This window comes from Lepisosteus oculatus, chromosome 8 (assembly GCF_040954835.1).
Source record: "Lepisosteus oculatus isolate fLepOcu1 chromosome 8, fLepOcu1.hap2, whole genome shotgun sequence".
NCBI classification, from domain to species: domain Eukaryota; kingdom Metazoa; phylum Chordata; class Actinopteri; order Semionotiformes; family Lepisosteidae; genus Lepisosteus; species Lepisosteus oculatus.
Genome location: NC_090703.1, coordinates 11,372,838 through 11,390,623, shown reverse-complemented (window position 1 = coordinate 11,390,623; position 17,786 = coordinate 11,372,838). Strand labels below are relative to the sequence as shown.

At 35.6% G+C, this 17,786-nt stretch overlaps 1 protein-coding gene across 4 annotated transcripts in view; it reads left to right on the top strand.

Annotated features, from left to right (window-relative positions):
- Positions 1-17,073, top strand: part of ppp2r5ca (protein phosphatase 2, regulatory subunit B', gamma a) — a 43,501-nt gene extending 26,428 nt beyond the window's left edge. For 3 of the 4 annotated variants that reach the window (XM_006632240.3, XM_069193209.1, XM_006632241.3), the window contains 13 exons: positions 1,634-1,833; positions 4,195-4,305; positions 4,600-4,692; positions 4,772-4,902; positions 5,115-5,174; positions 5,975-6,083; positions 7,047-7,100; positions 7,919-8,089; positions 8,403-8,530; positions 8,681-8,782; positions 9,235-9,307; positions 12,188-12,304; positions 14,092-17,073. In XM_006632240.3, the coding sequence (XP_006632303.2) occupies positions 1,634-1,833; positions 4,195-4,305; positions 4,600-4,692; positions 4,772-4,902; positions 5,115-5,174; positions 5,975-6,083; positions 7,047-7,100; positions 7,919-8,089; positions 8,403-8,530; positions 8,681-8,782; positions 9,235-9,307; positions 12,188-12,304; positions 14,092-14,226 (1,484 nt within the window). In that variant the 3' untranslated portion in view covers positions 14,227-17,073. The remainder of the gene's footprint in view (positions 1-1,633; positions 1,834-4,194; positions 4,306-4,599; positions 4,693-4,771; positions 4,903-5,114; positions 5,175-5,974; positions 6,084-7,046; positions 7,101-7,918; positions 8,090-8,402; positions 8,531-8,680; positions 8,783-9,234; positions 9,308-12,187; positions 12,305-14,091) is intronic. The other variant, XM_015350299.2, reaches the window with a different exon arrangement.
- The last annotated feature ends 713 nt before the right edge of the window (positions 17,074-17,786 follow it).

Genomic DNA, 17,786 nt, shown 5'->3' with positions numbered 1-17,786 from the left:
AACATGTAACACCCCCATTAAAAGCCCCATTTTAAACCTGGCATTGACCCTAGCATGTTGGATCAGTTTGCTCAATTTAACAGGAAGATTAATTGGGACTGACACATGCACATTTCCCAGATTGCCTGAGGCATTGAAACAAGCATGTATAATCCTTTGCTGAATGGAGGGGGATTGGAGGATAGGTATCCTAATTTTTGTGATGAGTCTGATTGCCATGAAAGGGACATTTAAAATCTGTTTTTAAAGTGCATTGTTTGAATGGTTTAACATTGGAGTAATAAGTGTGCCAGCTTTAAAGGTGTGTGTTCAGTAACCGTTTCGCTCATGTGCCTAGTCCATTGGTAATTTTAGTATTCTTAAAAAAGTGACACATTTCTTTATCGCTTCTGAGTTCTTCTTAATCCTAATACAATTGTTAATTAAATTCCAGTAAATAATTGGAAAGAAATTCACTCTGCTTTTGCAGCTTAAGATGTGAAATTAATTTCAACATAAGTCTTCAGTTCCAATGAGGTACATCAGTAAACGCTTGCATGTTACTGACAAGCAAGGTTCAATACTGTTGATGTACTTTATTAAATCTAAATAATTGATAATGTACAGTATACTAAAAACACTTTAGTCTGTTTGAGGGACTTTATACAGTTGCTGTATAATCAAACCACTTTAGAGCTGCACTTTAAATGTGCAAAATGGCTAAATTATTAAAAAGGCAGCCAGAAGCACACAGTTGGTTTCTAAGAAGGCAAGCATTGTGAAGTGGGTTTGTTTATGGGTCACAGAAGGTAGTTAAATCAAATTGATTTGCAATGCTTGTTCTGTAAAAGGGACCGTTCGCATACACGTGTGACCACTTGGGCAGTGTACTGTATATTTGAGACCATCTCCTGTATTGGAAATGAATCTGTAGTTTCTCTGAGAATCAGGAAAGCTTAGCAGTATTCAGGACCTGTTCTCATTCTTCACCACCTTACCAGATCAAGAGGTCTGTGCCAAGGCTGTCTCCTAGCAACACTGACGAAAGCTCCCATTGAGTTTAGCTTTTAATGCCATATAGCTTTCTTAGATTAAATAGTTCAGTTGCTAATTTCCACTTTGTTGTTCAGTGCAGGTGTTTAAAGGAACCATGCTATAGTTGTATAGCACCTAATCTGATACATTACACTAATTCCTGATTGCAATTTATTGGTAATATTTTAACTGCATTATTTAAGTGGATGTTAATATCATGTTACACCATATTTGTTACTTATTATATTCCAATGCTGTGCTAAAAGTTCAACAGACCCAAAGAAAAGGGAGGTGCAAAGGCACCTTTCAGGTCTGAGTGAAAGGGAAATGTTTTTCTTTAACCTGATAATTTGCTGCTTAAACTTAGTCAAACCTATCTTCTCATTGTTTCACCAAACTTTATGCTGTTTAGAAATTTATTTTGATCCTTCTATCCCTATGTTGTTTGTTGTATACACTTTTTGATCCGTCTTATTGCAAATGACAAATGTTTTAATATTGTTTGAATTTATCAATGTTTGAGATTTGTTGGAAAGAAGTATGAGCATGTGTGGTTTTATATATTCACATGTATATGCATGTAATTGGATTAACAGTTACATATCTTTTATTTTTGCAGATGTTCCTCCTGCGGAACATGAAAAGCTTTTTCGTCAGAAGCTGCAGCAGTGCTGCATCCTGTTTGACTTTGTTTCGGATCCACTAAGTGACCTAAAGTGGAAGGAGATTAAAAGAACAGATCTCAGTGAGATGGTGGAGTACATCACGCACAACAGAAATGTCATCACAGAGCACGTATATCCAGATGCCGTTCATATGGTGAGTGCCAGTATCCTACATTTAGAGACCTTATCAATAGTTAGAAATAAACTGAAATGTCTTGAGTTCCTGCAAGGTTGGTTCTACAAAGATGACAATGTGTTTTGTTTCTTACTGTGGATACTCGCAGTACTTGACCACAGTCATTTTTTATATTAATATTTTGTTAAACTGATTATTGATTCACTCAAATGTATAAAAAGTACTAAGGTTCTATTAAGGTTTAACATGTACAATCAATCAAAACAAAAAATCAATCTGATTTATGTTAAAGTGCTGCAGAGGACAGCATTGCATTATGGTGTAGTTTTAACTTTAGTGAATGGTGCTGTAATGCATATGCTGTGATTTGTAAAATAGTAGAATACCTCAGCTGAGTTACAAACTCTTATATTTCTGAGGTCAAACCCCGGTCAGTTGTCTAAAGAGTGTCAAAGTAGCTCTGATTGTCGATCAGTACAAACTGATTGTAGAAATTTGCCTTTTTTTTTTTGCCAAATTTGCCAAAAGATTAACCATTTTAATATACTTTGGTGGAGATTAGATGAATGCAGGTATGAAGCTGCTATAAAAACCTTTGCTGAAATATGTTTCCAATTAATTGAAGAATATTATATGAGGAAGCTTAGTACTTCTGAACAAAAGTGTATAGATTAACAACATAATAACCCAGCAATATCATGTTTTTTAAGTTATTGCTTTGCAGGCTAAAAACCTACCTTATTGATGTGCAGTGAAGACAAGGTGTTCAATTGGTTGCATATTCAGTGTGTGCTGGTTAGAAGCTAAATCAGAATGCTTTGATTTTTATCAAAGTGGTATCTTTTCCTGTTTAGCATAACTGTTACAATTGAGCCTGTAAATGTAACATGTTCTTTGAAAAATGAGTCCAGCTTCAGATTCCCTTCTTTTCAGAATGTAAATTAACTTTGAAGTTGCACTCTTTTATCATCAAAGCCACAAGACTGGCAACAAATAATCATCATAGTACTTTCATTAGCATTTGCACCAGTGTTGTGAAAACAAATCTTGATTGGTAATTATATCCCCATCAAAGCATAATTTAGGTTAAATGATCTAAATATTGCCACTTTATTTAAGGAAAAACATTTGCGACTCTTTACAGATCTTAATTTGAATTTTGTTTGCAAACGGTTTCAAGTTTTCAGTTCCCTTTAACGTTTCATTTAATTGAATAAATAACTTTTAAAATGTGTTATTTGTACCATTGCTGAAAAATAAACTTCTTCATTTAGTTTGCTATGCGCCCCTCTCATACACAGATCTGGAAGCTTGCGATATCTGCTTAAGGGGCTCTGTTATTTCATTTCTACATTGAATAGGAATGTTTGTATAATTAAATGCATTCTTGAAAGTTTAAGGAAGTTTGTGATTAATTATGTTGAAAGCAGAACCAAGTTGATCTTGCCAGTTATTAGAACAGAGCAACGTGTGGAAATTCAAGTGCACAGACTGTCAACTGTGTTGCAGAATATGAAGCAGATCTGTTGGCACAACCAACCTTACGCAAAGTAACCTTTGTGTTCGGCTTGATTGAATCATATTAGCCTTCAAGCTGTTCTCACTAAAAGGCAATGGTCATTAACATATAGTACTACTATTCAACAGTAAGTTTTACACTTTCATATGCCAATTCTTGCTGTCGGGGTGAATAGCACTATGATTATATCGATGAACAAAAGCCCTTGTGTTGTATGTAACTTTTAAGTACACCTCTGAATCCTTTCATGTTCTACTTAAAACCACCATGGTGGAATGGAGCAAAGAGATTAACTTTCTATTGAATAATGGATCTGTATTCTATCAAGTTTTCACCCCACTTGAACTTTTTTGCATTAAAGTCTTTGTTGTCCTGGGTTTTGACATTGTAGAGTTTGGTGTTGATCAATGTTAAAAAACAAAATCCTGTATAAATTGATTCCATATTGCAATGCAGAATGTGGCGAAGCCCAAAGGGGTGACGGGGTGAATACTTTTGATGGTGACAGTAGGAGCTGGGCATGTGGCTGTGGCAGTTTGCGGGTACAAAAAATGATCAATCTCCAGATGCTGATCAAACCTTTGTTTAAAGGTTTTAGGCCAGCAAATGCCCAAAACATAGTGCAAGAAGGCGTTCCTTAATCTTGCTTTTAGTTTACGGTCACCGTTTTGAATTTTGTCTCATCAAAATTAAATTGTGCTACATTAAATTCAAGTGTACCAATGCATTTAAATATCCAAGGACTTCAAACCATTGAACTGCATTAATGGCGTTTGTCAGAGTCTGCTATTGTCGTGGGTTTTTGGTGTATAGAAAACACCAGGTCGGCCGACTGATTTTCTTTTTCCCTCCTTCTCAAGTTTTCAGTGAACATGTTTAGGACATTACCACCATCCTCCAATCCCACTGGAGCAGAATTTGATCCTGAGGAAGATGAGCCAACACTTGAAGCTGCGTGGCCACACCTACAGGTATCTCCTTCTGTTGCCGTGTTCTAGCTCTTGGAGGGCACAGCTTAGCTCATTACTTTAAAAACTTCATTAGCTTCAAGAAGGTTAATAATTAAAAGGGCCTTCTGTTCAAATTGGTATTTAAAGACTCATTTTTTTAAGTGAGAGTAGTACCTGGTTCGTCTATACTGATCTGTTCCAATTTTTCAAAACCAAGAGTAACCTTCATTTTCCTAATCTGGTTGTTAGGTTAAAATAGAAACATCATTTCCCATATTGTCATGTTCCTAAATCTTCCTTTTTTTCTTTTTCCAGCTTGTCTATGAATTTTTTCTTAGGTTTTTAGAGTCACCAGACTTCCAACCAAATATAGCTAAAAAATACATTGACCAGAAATTTGTTTTGCAGGTAAGTTGTATATATTTTTTATTTTAATGGACTAATTTCATACATAAAGCAGACGTTAAAAATTTGCTTTTCTTTCCAGCTTTTAGAACTCTTTGACAGTGAGGATCCACGTGAGAGGGATTTCCTGAAAACGACTCTTCACAGGATCTATGGCAAATTTCTTGGTCTAAGGGCATATATCAGGAAACAGATCAATAATATATTTTATAGGTGAGTTTGGCAGGAGTGGATGTTTAAAGGAAAACTGTCTGCACCTGAATATTTTAACATGGATGCACAAATCCTGAACCTGTATTGGAGAGTTTTGTAAAGTTAATTTTATGTCATTTTCAGTTAGGTACTTGTTAGTTTTTAAATGTGTTATGTGAAATAGTAGATCTATGGTACATTCCACCATGTCTTTTTACCTCTTAATTTGTTAGGTTCATTTATGAAACGGAACACCACAATGGAATTGCTGAACTACTGGAGATATTGGGAAGGTATGCTTTTATTTTTACTGCCATTCATGCTGCACAGCTGGACGTTTTTTTTCAGGCACCATATTTAAAATAACATTACAGTTTTTCTCAAAAGTTAATTCTGTCTTGGAAATGTGCTTATTTTGCTGAAATGCAGGAGGCCCTTGCAGACTGGAAACTTTTTAAGTTAAGCCATTTGTCAGTTTTGAGCCAGCAGGACTACAAATGTGTTAGTGTGGTTCTCTACTCTAAAAGCTAAACTGGGTTGTTCCAGGCCTATTTAGGTGTACTGAAACACTAATACGTATTCACTGCACTGTTATCTAGCTAAAGCTAACTACTGTAAGTTCAAAATAAAAACTGATTGTGTACAAGTATGATTGTGTACAAGACTTAATGTGCATAAAAGTTCAGGATGTTTTTTGCTCCTCTTACACAGTGTGATCATTAAGTAAGGTTTGGTTGACTTTTTAAGGTTTGATATTCTGCTTTTTTTAATTATTATTAACTTCAGCATTTTTCATTAGTTTTTCTGCTGGTGAATATTTAGTTTTTTTCTGTTCTAAATGCTATTTTAATCATGGCTTTTCAGAAACCACAGTGCCGGATTTTATAGGATGTGAGACAGCGCAGTGCTTTTTTTCATTAGTATAAAGTTTTTGGTTTTGTTTTAATGCAAAGAACACCTTTAATGAAATATTTGGCCCTGTGTTCTTTACAACTGAAAAGTTTTATTTTTGGAAATGGGCATTTGAAATTAAAACCATCCCTACGTAGTTTAATATTATTCAGCATATAAATAATGCACTTTTTCTTGACAGCATAATTAATGGATTTGCCTTACCATTAAAAGAAGAGCACAAGATTTTCTTACTGAAAGTTTTGCTGCCTTTGCACAAAGTCAAGTCACTTAGTGTCTACCATCCACAGGTAACATTTTTGTTCTTTTGCTTTAAAGAATTACCAGGTCCATTCAGTGCAAATGAATACAACCTAGCTGCAAAACCAGAACTTATTAAAATACGTTTTTTACATCTACATTGAACATCCCTTTCTGAATACGTTTCTGGCTAGTTAGTGCCCCATAAAAGCAAAAGAATGATTGTATAGCCAGTGCAGATCTGATACTGTCAAGTTTTTATGTTATGGCTAATATAAAGCCAGACCTTAAGAGCAGAAAGTTATTTGAGTTTGAAAATAAACTGATGGTCATCCCAAAGGTTATTTCATTCCATACCTCTGCTTATGCTCCAGTAAGATAACAGATATAAGCCATTATATGAGAAACAGACTATTGTGTGGGCAAAACCTGACCCTGCACCAGATTACTAAAACCAAAATACTAATTTCTCCATCAAGTTGAGTACTTAAGCAGTTGGCTTTTTGAAGTATCTGTACATTTTATAGTTAATACAAATAGATACCAAAGGTACTTCCATAGCCATTTGTTTTGTTGATGGATGGATCAGTAACATTGCTCTTGTTTATGTAATTTTTCAAAATTCAATTAATATATGGGGAAGAAAAAGATTAAGGCTTTTCAGGTTTAATTTCTGGTTTCTAGACTTTAGAATTTAAGTGATTTATTAAAGTGTATTCAGTTTTGAATTCATAAGTCTCAGTTTATATAAAAATCAATTTCATGTCACTTACATTACAAACTGAGGTAAACGCAAGTAGCATCATTTATGTGATCACTTTTCTGATGCAATTTGCCAGACGAAATTGAGAGACATGATGGAAAACCTTTGGTTTTTTTGGTGTTGACCATTGATTAAGTGTAGCATTGTCGGAAATCTTCCCTTAGTTTTAAGTTGTATATCAATGTACACAATGTATACTAATATACATTTTAAAGTGAATAAAACCTAATCTCCTGTGTTTTTGTTTTAGCTGGCATACTGTGTTGTTCAGTTTCTAGAGAAGGACAGCACTCTCACTGAACCAGTAAGTTATTTTGTGCAGTTGTTTTCACAAATTAAAATCACTTAAGTGTTGTTCGGGTCTCAGATTTAAAAAAAACTTTGTCATGAAAACCTGTAGACATTTCACAGCTATTTCTCTTAATGGAAGATGTAAAATATTGTACTTGAACATACCAAAGTGAGCTGCGTGCTCTGCTGAGGAAATACATGCTGATACTAAATGATAGACTAGGTAAAGAATAGTTTAAATACAGTAATCCTATTTTGTTGGCTTCTTTGGCAACCATGGGGTATCAAGTGAGGCACTAAATGACTGTATACTACCGGACAACCATCTTTGCCTAAGGTTAGTGAAAGTGTGTCTGAAACGTACGTTGTTGGATACTTGTGTACAAAGGGAGCAAGCAGAAAAAAAATCTTTAAAAGGCTGTGATATTGTTTTAATCACTGATAACCTGACATCTAATGGTCTTCAGCCTGCTCGTGGAAACGTCTTTTCAGGGTAGGGACTAGAAAGGACTGTTTACATCCAAATGCAAGTGTTAATGTCTTTTTTTTGGATGGTATTTTTTATGTTGCCAGCAAGGGTTATCTATTGTTTCCCATCAAAAGATAGCGGTCATTATTTCTTAAAGGACTTGTCGGTAACATTCATGCTGACAAGATCAAGCGAAGCCTGATAAATGTTACCACAGTATAACGTGTCTGGCAGAGATTAATATCAAGTGTATAAATATTAAATTGGCTACGTTAATCCCTTGGTCATGACATGCTGACATTTTCCTGCCAAATTCCTATTTTCACATTAAGAAGAAACTTCTTTCCTTTTCATTTCGCAAGGTTGTTATGGCACTTCTCAAATACTGGCCAAAGACCCACAGTCCAAAGGAAGTTATGTTTCTTAACGAGCTAGAGGAAATATTGGATGTAATTGAACCATCAGAGTTTGTGAAGGTCATGGAGCCTCTATTTAGACAGCTGGCAAAGTGTGTTTCCAGTCCGCATTTTCAGGTCAGTAATTGTATCACTTTATCTGCTGCATATTTGTCAGTAAACAATTAAGTCTCATGGTTTAGATGCAATTTTAAACAACGCATTCACCAGCTAGGGGAGAGTATGCAGTGGATAAGGGCTGGCAATTGTGCCTATTATGCTATTTTAATTTATCTCCTAAAGCCGTTCCATTTATTTTTACCTTGGTTCGAATTTTGAGTTGGCTAATGTACTTGAAAAGCTTACTAATGTAGTCTAAAATGTTATTTATTTTCAGTGTTGTGATTTTGCTTTTTTTTGTCCTAGACTTGCTAAGATGTGTTTTTTTTAGGTTGCAGAAAGAGCATTGTACTATTGGAATAATGAGTACATAATGAGCCTAATCAGCGACAATGCAGCCAAGATTTTGCCCATCATGTTCCCATCTCTGTATCGCAATTCGAAGACTCACTGGAACAAGTAAGACTATATTCAAAATGCTGACTACTTTTAAAATTCGTGCTTTCTCTGCTTTACTGAGTGAATATGTATTTGCCCACTTTTTTCTTGAATTTTGCTTAATTTTACTTATGACTAGCTTGTATCATACTTCTAATATTTAATTTACAGAACCATCCATGGTTTGATCTACAATGCTCTGAAGCTCTTCATGGAAATGAATCAGAAGCTGTTTGATGATTGTACTCAACAGTTCAGAGCAGAAAAGAATAAGTAAGTGTACACTGATGTTTTATATAAACAAACATGTGAAGATCCAGACATCTGCCCCCCCTCCCCCCCCCCAAGCATGAGTATACAGTTCTTGTCTGTTATCTGACTTTTGTAACAGTTTTTACTTGAATAGAGGTCGCTATGTTTTGTGGGATCATTTTAAAGTTTTCTGCTTCACTAATTATACATACACAATTTAACGTTCTTAAAAGAAACAAAGATTAATTTCACTCTTATTTAAAATAACCATAAACTTAAGAATTAGTGTTGTCTGTAAACCCAAGTATTTGTCTTTATTTGCTGTGGAAAATGTAATGAGCTCTTCTAGACCTAAATTGGATGATCACACAAATATAAGTACATGACCATAGAATAAATGGAAGGATTTTTGCTTTCAAATTGTCTTTTAAAAAAATAAGATCTCCAGAGTTAAATTTTATTGTTATTTACAGAGAGAAGGTAAAGTCAAAAGAGAGGGAGGAGGCCTGGATTAAGATTGAAATTCTTGCCAAATCAAACCCACAGGTCAGTGAGCACATAAACAGTGCTACAGATATTTTTTCTTTAACATTACTAACATACTTAATGCACTCAAAGCTGCCACAGATTTTTGCTCCAAAACTAAATGTACTGGGTTTTGTTTTTCACAAAAGCAGAGCACAAATGGAAACTGTCCTTTTTTTGTTACGTAAGATGTTTTTCACAGAGTATTTTTAACTGTTGCTGAAAAGAACATTTTAAAATTGGTACAGCGACCATGTGTTGAAGCATGTGAATATCTGGTCTGTGATCTATACAAAAAAAACAGTGTGTGTGTGTATATATATATTCTGAACATCAATAGGAACCTTTCACTTATGTATGCTTTAGAAAAATAAGGTATTCATATTTTGGGGTGTTGATTTTTTTTGGCATCGTTTTAATTATTGGACCATTCTTAACTGATATTACTTTACTACAGATTGTACTGCATAAAACCAGGTGATTTAACCTGTTGCCAAAGAACACGGAAAGGAATAAATTGTTTGTTGGGATATTAAGGGACCAGCCTTTTTGTACCAGATGTATTTTGGAGGCTGGACTCTACCAGTGAACTGTTGCGTTGTGCTTTAATCCTCCTTAGCAATAAATCAGGGGTCTCGGATGGATATTAGACAGTGCAGTGATGTTGTGCAGAACAATACACTGCTAGCCTGATCGTTTACAGCAGACCAGTCATCGGGGAGGTGCAAGAATAAGAAGTATCTGGTCGTTATAGAACGCTGTAGAGCGGTGGCATACGCCCTCGTGCTGCTTGTCTAGCACAGGCTTTTCTTGAGAGCTGGGAAGTCGCCGTTCTGCCGTGGATGTCCTGCTAACCAAGCATAATCCTCATTGAACGTTTTTGGGATGAGCTGGGATAACGTGGCTAGGACTCATAGACGAGTAAAGAGGCGCGTGCTTGTCCAGGAGTGGGGCAGGATCCCTTGCAATGCAATGCGGGCATTTTACACATGAATGGCTTGTACCGCTTCTGATCGTGGCCACACATGTCGGAATAACTAGGGTTTTCCATAGAGTACAAAATCCTTCAGGGATGATGGAGAATGAAACCTTTATTAAAGTCTGAGGCAGATATTTTGACTATTAAATTGTGCTTTTGTGATGTCGGGTTTTAACTTGCTACTACATGACCGTACCTATTAGTTGTTGCACAGGTGCAGGCATTTAATGAATCTTGCAGTTACATTAATATTTGCACTTGGAGTATGTTGCGATCTGAAAAGTCACAACTGCTATTATTTTAACTCCTCTGAAGTAATGCATTGTTGCAGTATGAAGTTCTGTAAAGTAGAGCTTTAGGATGCTCTTAACAATGACTCATGACCTCTTTGTATAATCATTGCATTATTGTAGTACAGCTCCTAGCCACACTGATTGCAATATATTATATCGGTAAGCTAAGCTGTGTACTTATTTAAAACCTCAAAGCTCTCAATTAAAATGGTTCCCTCATTTCTATGACATTCTTCTGAATGTCAGACTGAAGATTTTTGTGAATTTGAGTTTAAGCTTTTCAGGCCATTAAATTAGTAGTGATTTTTATGCTGCAAAAGCTAAAATACTGAGATTGTAGCTTGTTTTTGCTGAAGCTGTAGTTTTTCTTTTGAGACTGAAAACATTAGAAAAACATTCAATCTGAGAGAATTGATTTATAGTTGTAGATTTAACTAGTTTGTACTCTTTCCTTTGCTGAATTCACAACATGTCACAGGATTATCTCATTGTAAAGGGTGTTATTTACTTGCATGCCATATCTAAAGATTGTATCTTTATCTTACACTGTACAATTCTAATCCCTGCACCAACCATGCTGAGGCTACAGAATGTCAGCACCTTGCCTTATTCCATGCCCAGAACTCAAGTCAATCTCAGAATGATCAGTCCCAGTATCACTGTTTCCTGATGAGTTGTTATACAAGCCCTCAGCTGTCCCTAAACCCCATCCTGGTTACGTTTTCTTACCATCTCTAAGGAGCTGTGATCACTAGCTAAACCTTAAAAATCAAAAAGCTATTATTTGGGTCCTGCAGTATGAGTGATCTTTCCTGAATGACCTACCCAGTTTTAAAATTAAAATGTAGACCCATGTTTTGCTTCTTATAACTATTGTAATGGGTTTAAGAGAACTTTAATTGCTGCCACTTTTTTTTTTACCGTCCCCATCCTGGGTTTGAAATTTGGTTCATCCTGGGCTTGATTTTTTTTTTTTAAAGCCCTTTAAATGAGTTCTAGTTATTCCTCTAACATGAAAGTGCGTCACAAAACTGCATCCAGCTACCAACTCCATACATTGCATATTAAGAGTATAAAAAGCATTATCCTGAGAGAAGCAGTTGGTGTGCATTGATCTGTATGTACTTTTTAATTTGGAGATCTAAGTTTTACTCACTTACCCTTGCAGTTGCATTAGAGATTTATTGGTCAGATTTTATAGTTGACTGTAAAGCTTCTGTTCTGTATTGATTTCTCCAAATAAATACCTCTTGTATCACTAGGGTAATTCTTTACTTCAGACAGTTTAATCATTTGACCATTGTTAATTCCTATAAAGCACAGTTCTTAAAAGGTTTTGAGCAAACTGACACTTCAAAACATTGACATTTACAGTTATAGCTAATTTATAATGGAATTTACTAAAGATTCATCTTAGACATTCCCCACATTTGACAAATGGTCATAATTGCATTTTGTTTTCTATTTCCGTCTATACATCATTCTTTATTATTTTGTGTTCTAAGGAAATGGTTCCTTCGTTCCATTTTTCTACTTCTTTCCGTCCTGTTAACCTCTTTCTCCCATTTCCTCTTCTGTCTTTCTCTGCTTGCAACTGATTTGGATTTTTTTTTTGCTTTTTTATATTAGTACCATGTGTATGTTGATTCCTCTGGCCTCAATAGTCCAGTAGAAATGGAGACAGATGGTCCCTTGATAGAAGATGTTCAGATGTTAAAAAAGACTGTAGAGGAAGAAGCTACTCAGGTAAAAAAATGAATTTATGAATCTCCTCTAATCATAGCAGTCACAACCACTAAGCCTTTCAAAGATAGGATATGGACTGAGCACTGGAATCAATAACATTATGTAGGATGCAAACGTCTGCATGGATTTGAGGGTAGAATATCCCTCTTAACCTTAGCATGTTGCTTATTTTCATTTACTACATTTTCATATGCTTTCATAAAACTTCCATGGGTGAGTGGTCATCTTTCCTTTTGCTTTTAATAAACAGTGCTGTAACCGAGGTGGTAATACCATTCTTGTTGAATGGCATATTTGCTACAAATGTTTGTTGTACAGTACTATATTGCTCCTTAAATATAGCTTATGAGAATGGAAGAGTTAATGGATGTATTCTGAAGCTGTTGTAGGCCATAACAGTTGGAAAAGGTGGAAGCAAGACTATTTTTAAAAGTCTACAAATACTAACCTGGAATTTAACCATTGCACAAAGCAATTATAAAGTCACTATCAAAAGCTGTAATTCTTCTCAGTTCTGTTCTGTTTAGATTTTCTGACTAGTGAAAATATTTAGTTCCACACAATACACAATAGTACACAAGCATTGGTCAGTGAGTCAGTTCCATATAATAAATTCTAATGATATCATTTTATGGTTATTGTAGGCACTTGAACATAAGAGCTCAAAGCTCTGTTGCATAATAAATCCTTAGGAACAAGTAAAGGTTTATTCCATGTTGAAAAGAAACAAAGTTTCGGCTGTGGGGCCTTCTTCACACCAGTTGTTCCTTTTCTATATTGTTTACTAAATGACATAATTACCAAGTTTTAAAACAGAATAAAATTGCAAAGGTTCCAATTAAGAAGTTTATTAAATTATTTATTACACTTAAGGATCTAATTGCATAATGAGCTTGACTGGAATAAAGCAGGTATGCAAGTTCTCTGGACCAGAGTTGGAAAGTCTTGCCTTAAGGTTTTAAGTTTTAGTTGGGGTTTTTGTTGGTCTCAAGAAGATTGTTCCCCACAAGAAGTTTAATTAGAAGCCTGAACTTTGTATTAAAGACTACTTGAGCTGGATATGTGCCTTTAACTGGCATGTTTTTTAATGTATAACCCCCCCCCTTGTTCCTGTTTGTTTGCAATATAACAATAACCTGTATATATACACTTCCTTTCTTGACTAAAAAGTGTAAAATGCTGACCAAACTAACCGCACTGTTACAATTATTGACTCCTTCTTCACGTCTGGAGCTGGGGAGCAGGAACATCTCACCGTCTCTTTTTAAATTGTAAAACGTAATGTTTTAGAACATATTCTAGTGCAGGACATTGTTTAGAGTGAATAACATTTGCAGTGAGATTTAGATCCACAGTAGTCATATCTTCATATCAGAGGTTCCCAGCACCTGCTGGTTTCCATTCTAGCTTACATTAATTGCTTGATTGAACCCTTAATTCCCTTAATTGGAGCTATCAAGTTGCTTGAAATTGGGGACATTTGCAACTCTGGCATTTTATTACTAATGAAATGCTATAGTTAAAAATCAATCTACAACATTTTTAAGAGCTGAACATGGTCAAACAGTTCAAATGATCCATAACTCAGTTCAGGTTTTGGTTTGTATTACTGAGAATTTTGCTGGAAGAAAAACTTCCTGATCCTGATCTTAAAACGAAACGCCATCCTCTGCCCCCGTGCAAGCTTATAACATACCGTACTACAGCAGCTGTAGTCGGATCTAGTGGCTTGCAGCCAGTTTTGTGAAAGTCTTGTGTATCTGGCCTGAATTGCACCATCTCTACAGTTGCAGAGAGATCAGCGAAAGGACCGGCCTCTGGTGCGACGCAAGTCTGAGCTGCCTCAGGATATTTACACCGTGAAAGCCTTGGAATCCCATCGCCGCGCTGAAGAAATGTTGACGACTCATGATGGGCACTAGACAGGCGGGTGGTTTTCCTGCCCTGAAACCTTCAGCACATCTAAAATACTGGCACGGAAACAACGAGACGTGCCCGTGTTATACCGTTCCCGCGCTCTGATCATTATTGGTTTCCGCTTTCTCAGGTGTTCTTTTTTGTTTTTCTTTTTTCCTCCTGAATGTTATGTGCCTGTATTGGATTTTTGTCATTTCATTCAAAAAAAAAAACTCAGAACATAAGCTCCCAAGATACTTGGTCAGTTGCATGTGGAGAGTGAATGCAATGTACAGTGTAGCTGGGGAGAAACTTAAGGAGAAAGCAAAAACTGAGTGGGGTGGTGCTGCTTTTTTTTCTTTTTAAAGGGAACAAACCAGGAAAGGCAACAGGTTGGATACCAGTTTCTCTTTCAAGCCCAGGGACAGCTGCCAGTGCCAAGACATTTTTATTCATTTTATTGATTACATGTTAATATTTAATCGTCTAACCTTTTTAACAGTGGGGAGGGGGACTTCTGAAGAGGTGTCAGTTTTGGCCACAGATTTTCTAATCAGTCTAAAAATGTGCAGATGAACGGCATATTTGATGGAGCTGTTCCCTCGGAGTGGAGTTATCAAAAGGAAGGAAACATTTTTTCTGGACTCTGTTCTACAGTAGAAGATCTTTACAAGTTTTGTGCCATACCAATTACTTCTACTTTTTTAAAAATAAAATTAGTACAGTTCTTTAGGCAATAAGCTTACTCAGAATGCAATTTGAACTTGGTAGTTCAAACAATGGTAAATTTCATTAAGAGCATCAGATTGGGCTGTCAAATTGCACAATATCCCAGGCTACAATGCTGATCTGTTCAAATGTTTTTTTTGTACAAAGTGTAAAATATTAGAGACCATTTTTTTAAAGATTTCTCTATTGAGTATTGTTTCCATTTACTTTACCACCATTAATAAGACTTCATTCTGTTAGTAGATGTTGTTTGAAAGAAGCCCGTTTCAGTGGCTAACTCTTTACCTTCAGGTAAAATGACTAACCCTCTGGGAATTAAGTCATAGCAGTAGAATCCAAATTGAATAGGATGTAGAAATGCTGAACATGTCACCTATATCCATTAATATGCATGCTTTGCACTCAGTGCATCTTGCTATTGCTGTTATGCAGTACATTCCAGTGACAGTTGCATACCTTTAAGCAGCTATGATTTGGTTGTGCACATTGTCAGTCTCATTTAATATGATGCTAAAAAGGGGTAGTAATTTTCTGTTCATCAGCAGTATCCCTTGTTCCTATTCAGTATATTTAGCATTATTGTTTGCCTTTGTGATTTACCTAAAAAAATGTAATTTAGGTTACCCCTAAAGCAGGGAAGGTTTTATCCTATAAGTGATGTTATTCTACAGGCATTCAGGGTAATTTGGAGTTAGAGGCAAACCCACATCTCATCCCAGTGGCTATATAATTTGTGTTCCCATGTTTAGGCAGTGGTTATTCTCACAGGTGCTTAACCTTAGAACTTGGAAAGTACTGTAATCTTTATTAATGTTATAGAACAGTCTTTCTCGATTATATAAAGGTCTTTCCATGAGTGCCTTTATTATATAAAAAGATTGGTAAATACTGGCCTCAATAAGAGGAGAGCCAATAGTTTGGTGTACCAACCACTTTACCTTTCATATTTAGTCAATTTCCCTTGGCAGAAGAAAAATCCATATGGATATATGCATTTGTTCCAGATGGTGGTTAACAAAGTTACCATATGAAATTCTGCTCCTGTTGAATTGCAGCTGATTTGAAAACTTGAGAATGCTGCAAAACAGCTTGTTGAACTACCTAAAAAGCACTTCCTGTTAAACTTGAAAAAATGCGCTGTGTTGTACTATCCCAAATGAAGCAGTCTTGCTTTTCTCCATGTTTCTGTGTATTTATCCCCCTTTTTTACTTGATAGAGGCTGTCCCAACATGCCTCCCTGTCAAGGAGAGAAGAGTGCTTAGTTTTCTGTTTTTGTTTTTTTTGTCAGTCTTCATACCATTGTTTGAACTTCCATGTTTGTTAACTGGTAGTTCACCAAATAGTCCTCTGGTCTGGGTGTACAATGTTTATGGAAAGTTATTTCTTTGCCCACTCAACTGTGTCTGTTTAATGTTTGGTTGAATGTGCAAAATGTAAAATATACTACCATGTTCAGCATTTTTCTTCTCTTCTTGAAGAACAACAATCACCAAACTATTTTTCCCTCTTAACAAAGATATATTGCTGTTATATTAATAGTTTGAATTGTTTTACAGGATGGTGCCGCATTTTCTAATGAAACAACCTTTGAGCTTTTTTTGTATTGCTGTAATGGTACCAATGAATTACTGAATTCGTACAAAAAAGCAGAAAAAGATGGTTTTTGGTGACTGTTTTTCTTTCATCAGTGGCTTTACTTCAGCATCTGCAAGTTTGTTTGTGCTTTCCGAAATACAATAACGGCAAGTGTCCTTTAGTATGCGATCTGTACTAAATGGCTTCATTTAATATTGTACATACAATGTACTTTGTTTTATGTAGTGTTATATATCTATTAAACATTAGGTTTCATATTTTGTACAAAATGGTCCTATGTACAGAATAAAACGTTAATAGCATCTGCAAAAATTTGATAAGTGGCAGACTTTTCTTTTTGACAGTCCCTGTATCTATCTGCATTAGAAATGTTAAAACATTTAAATTCTAATATTTTTATCAATTTGTAATTCTCAAGATTTGTTTCCACAATGATTGTCTGTGACAAAAATCTTCATACATCAGCCTTTTGTGTGCTTTTATCCAATTCTAAAGTTGTGTACATCAAAATAGAATAAATGAAGAGAACGTGGATTTTATATTTTCATCCTAAAAGAATCAGTGTTTTTACTTCAGGTGTTATGACTGTTTTCTACTTTTTGTGTGTTTACCAGAAAGCTTAAAGTGGAGTGTCAAAACTAAATGAAGGAGAGAGATGGGGGGGAATCTACAGAAGTCCAGGAAATTGACTCCAAAGTGGGTACAACAGAATAAGAAATAGCCATAGATTTTAAATCCCACTTCCAGATGGCACCAGTTCAGAAGAGGCTTCTTTCTGTTCCATCAAATCAGTTGCTGACCACTTTGGTTTTAATTTGTAACGAGTAGATGGGTGGAGATTTAATCTGCTAATTTATTTAATCCCTAAAGTAATTTTCCCAGTCGTGCTCTTGTAGAGCCCTTGCCCTGTAGGCTTAAGAAGCATATTAAATCATCAATGCCTAGCGTCCTGGAAATAAAAACTGTAGTCGCTGAATCAGGTGACTGTTTTGAGTGATCTAAATTATTTAGCTAATCAGAATACCCTGCAGCTGTTCAGGACCAAGGCTTTTAATTGAACACGTACCGTGCTACATTGATCAATCTTTAAGAAACAGGTGGCTCAGAGTGACCTAGAAGTCTTCAGGATCTGAACTCTCCAAAACCTTGATTATGCAGAACCTGGAACTACAATAAAAATTAAAAAGTTAGAAAAATTCTAACGGATCCCCCTTTGGATGAAAATCGGTTTAAATTCATATAGATTTGAAGTGTTATCCC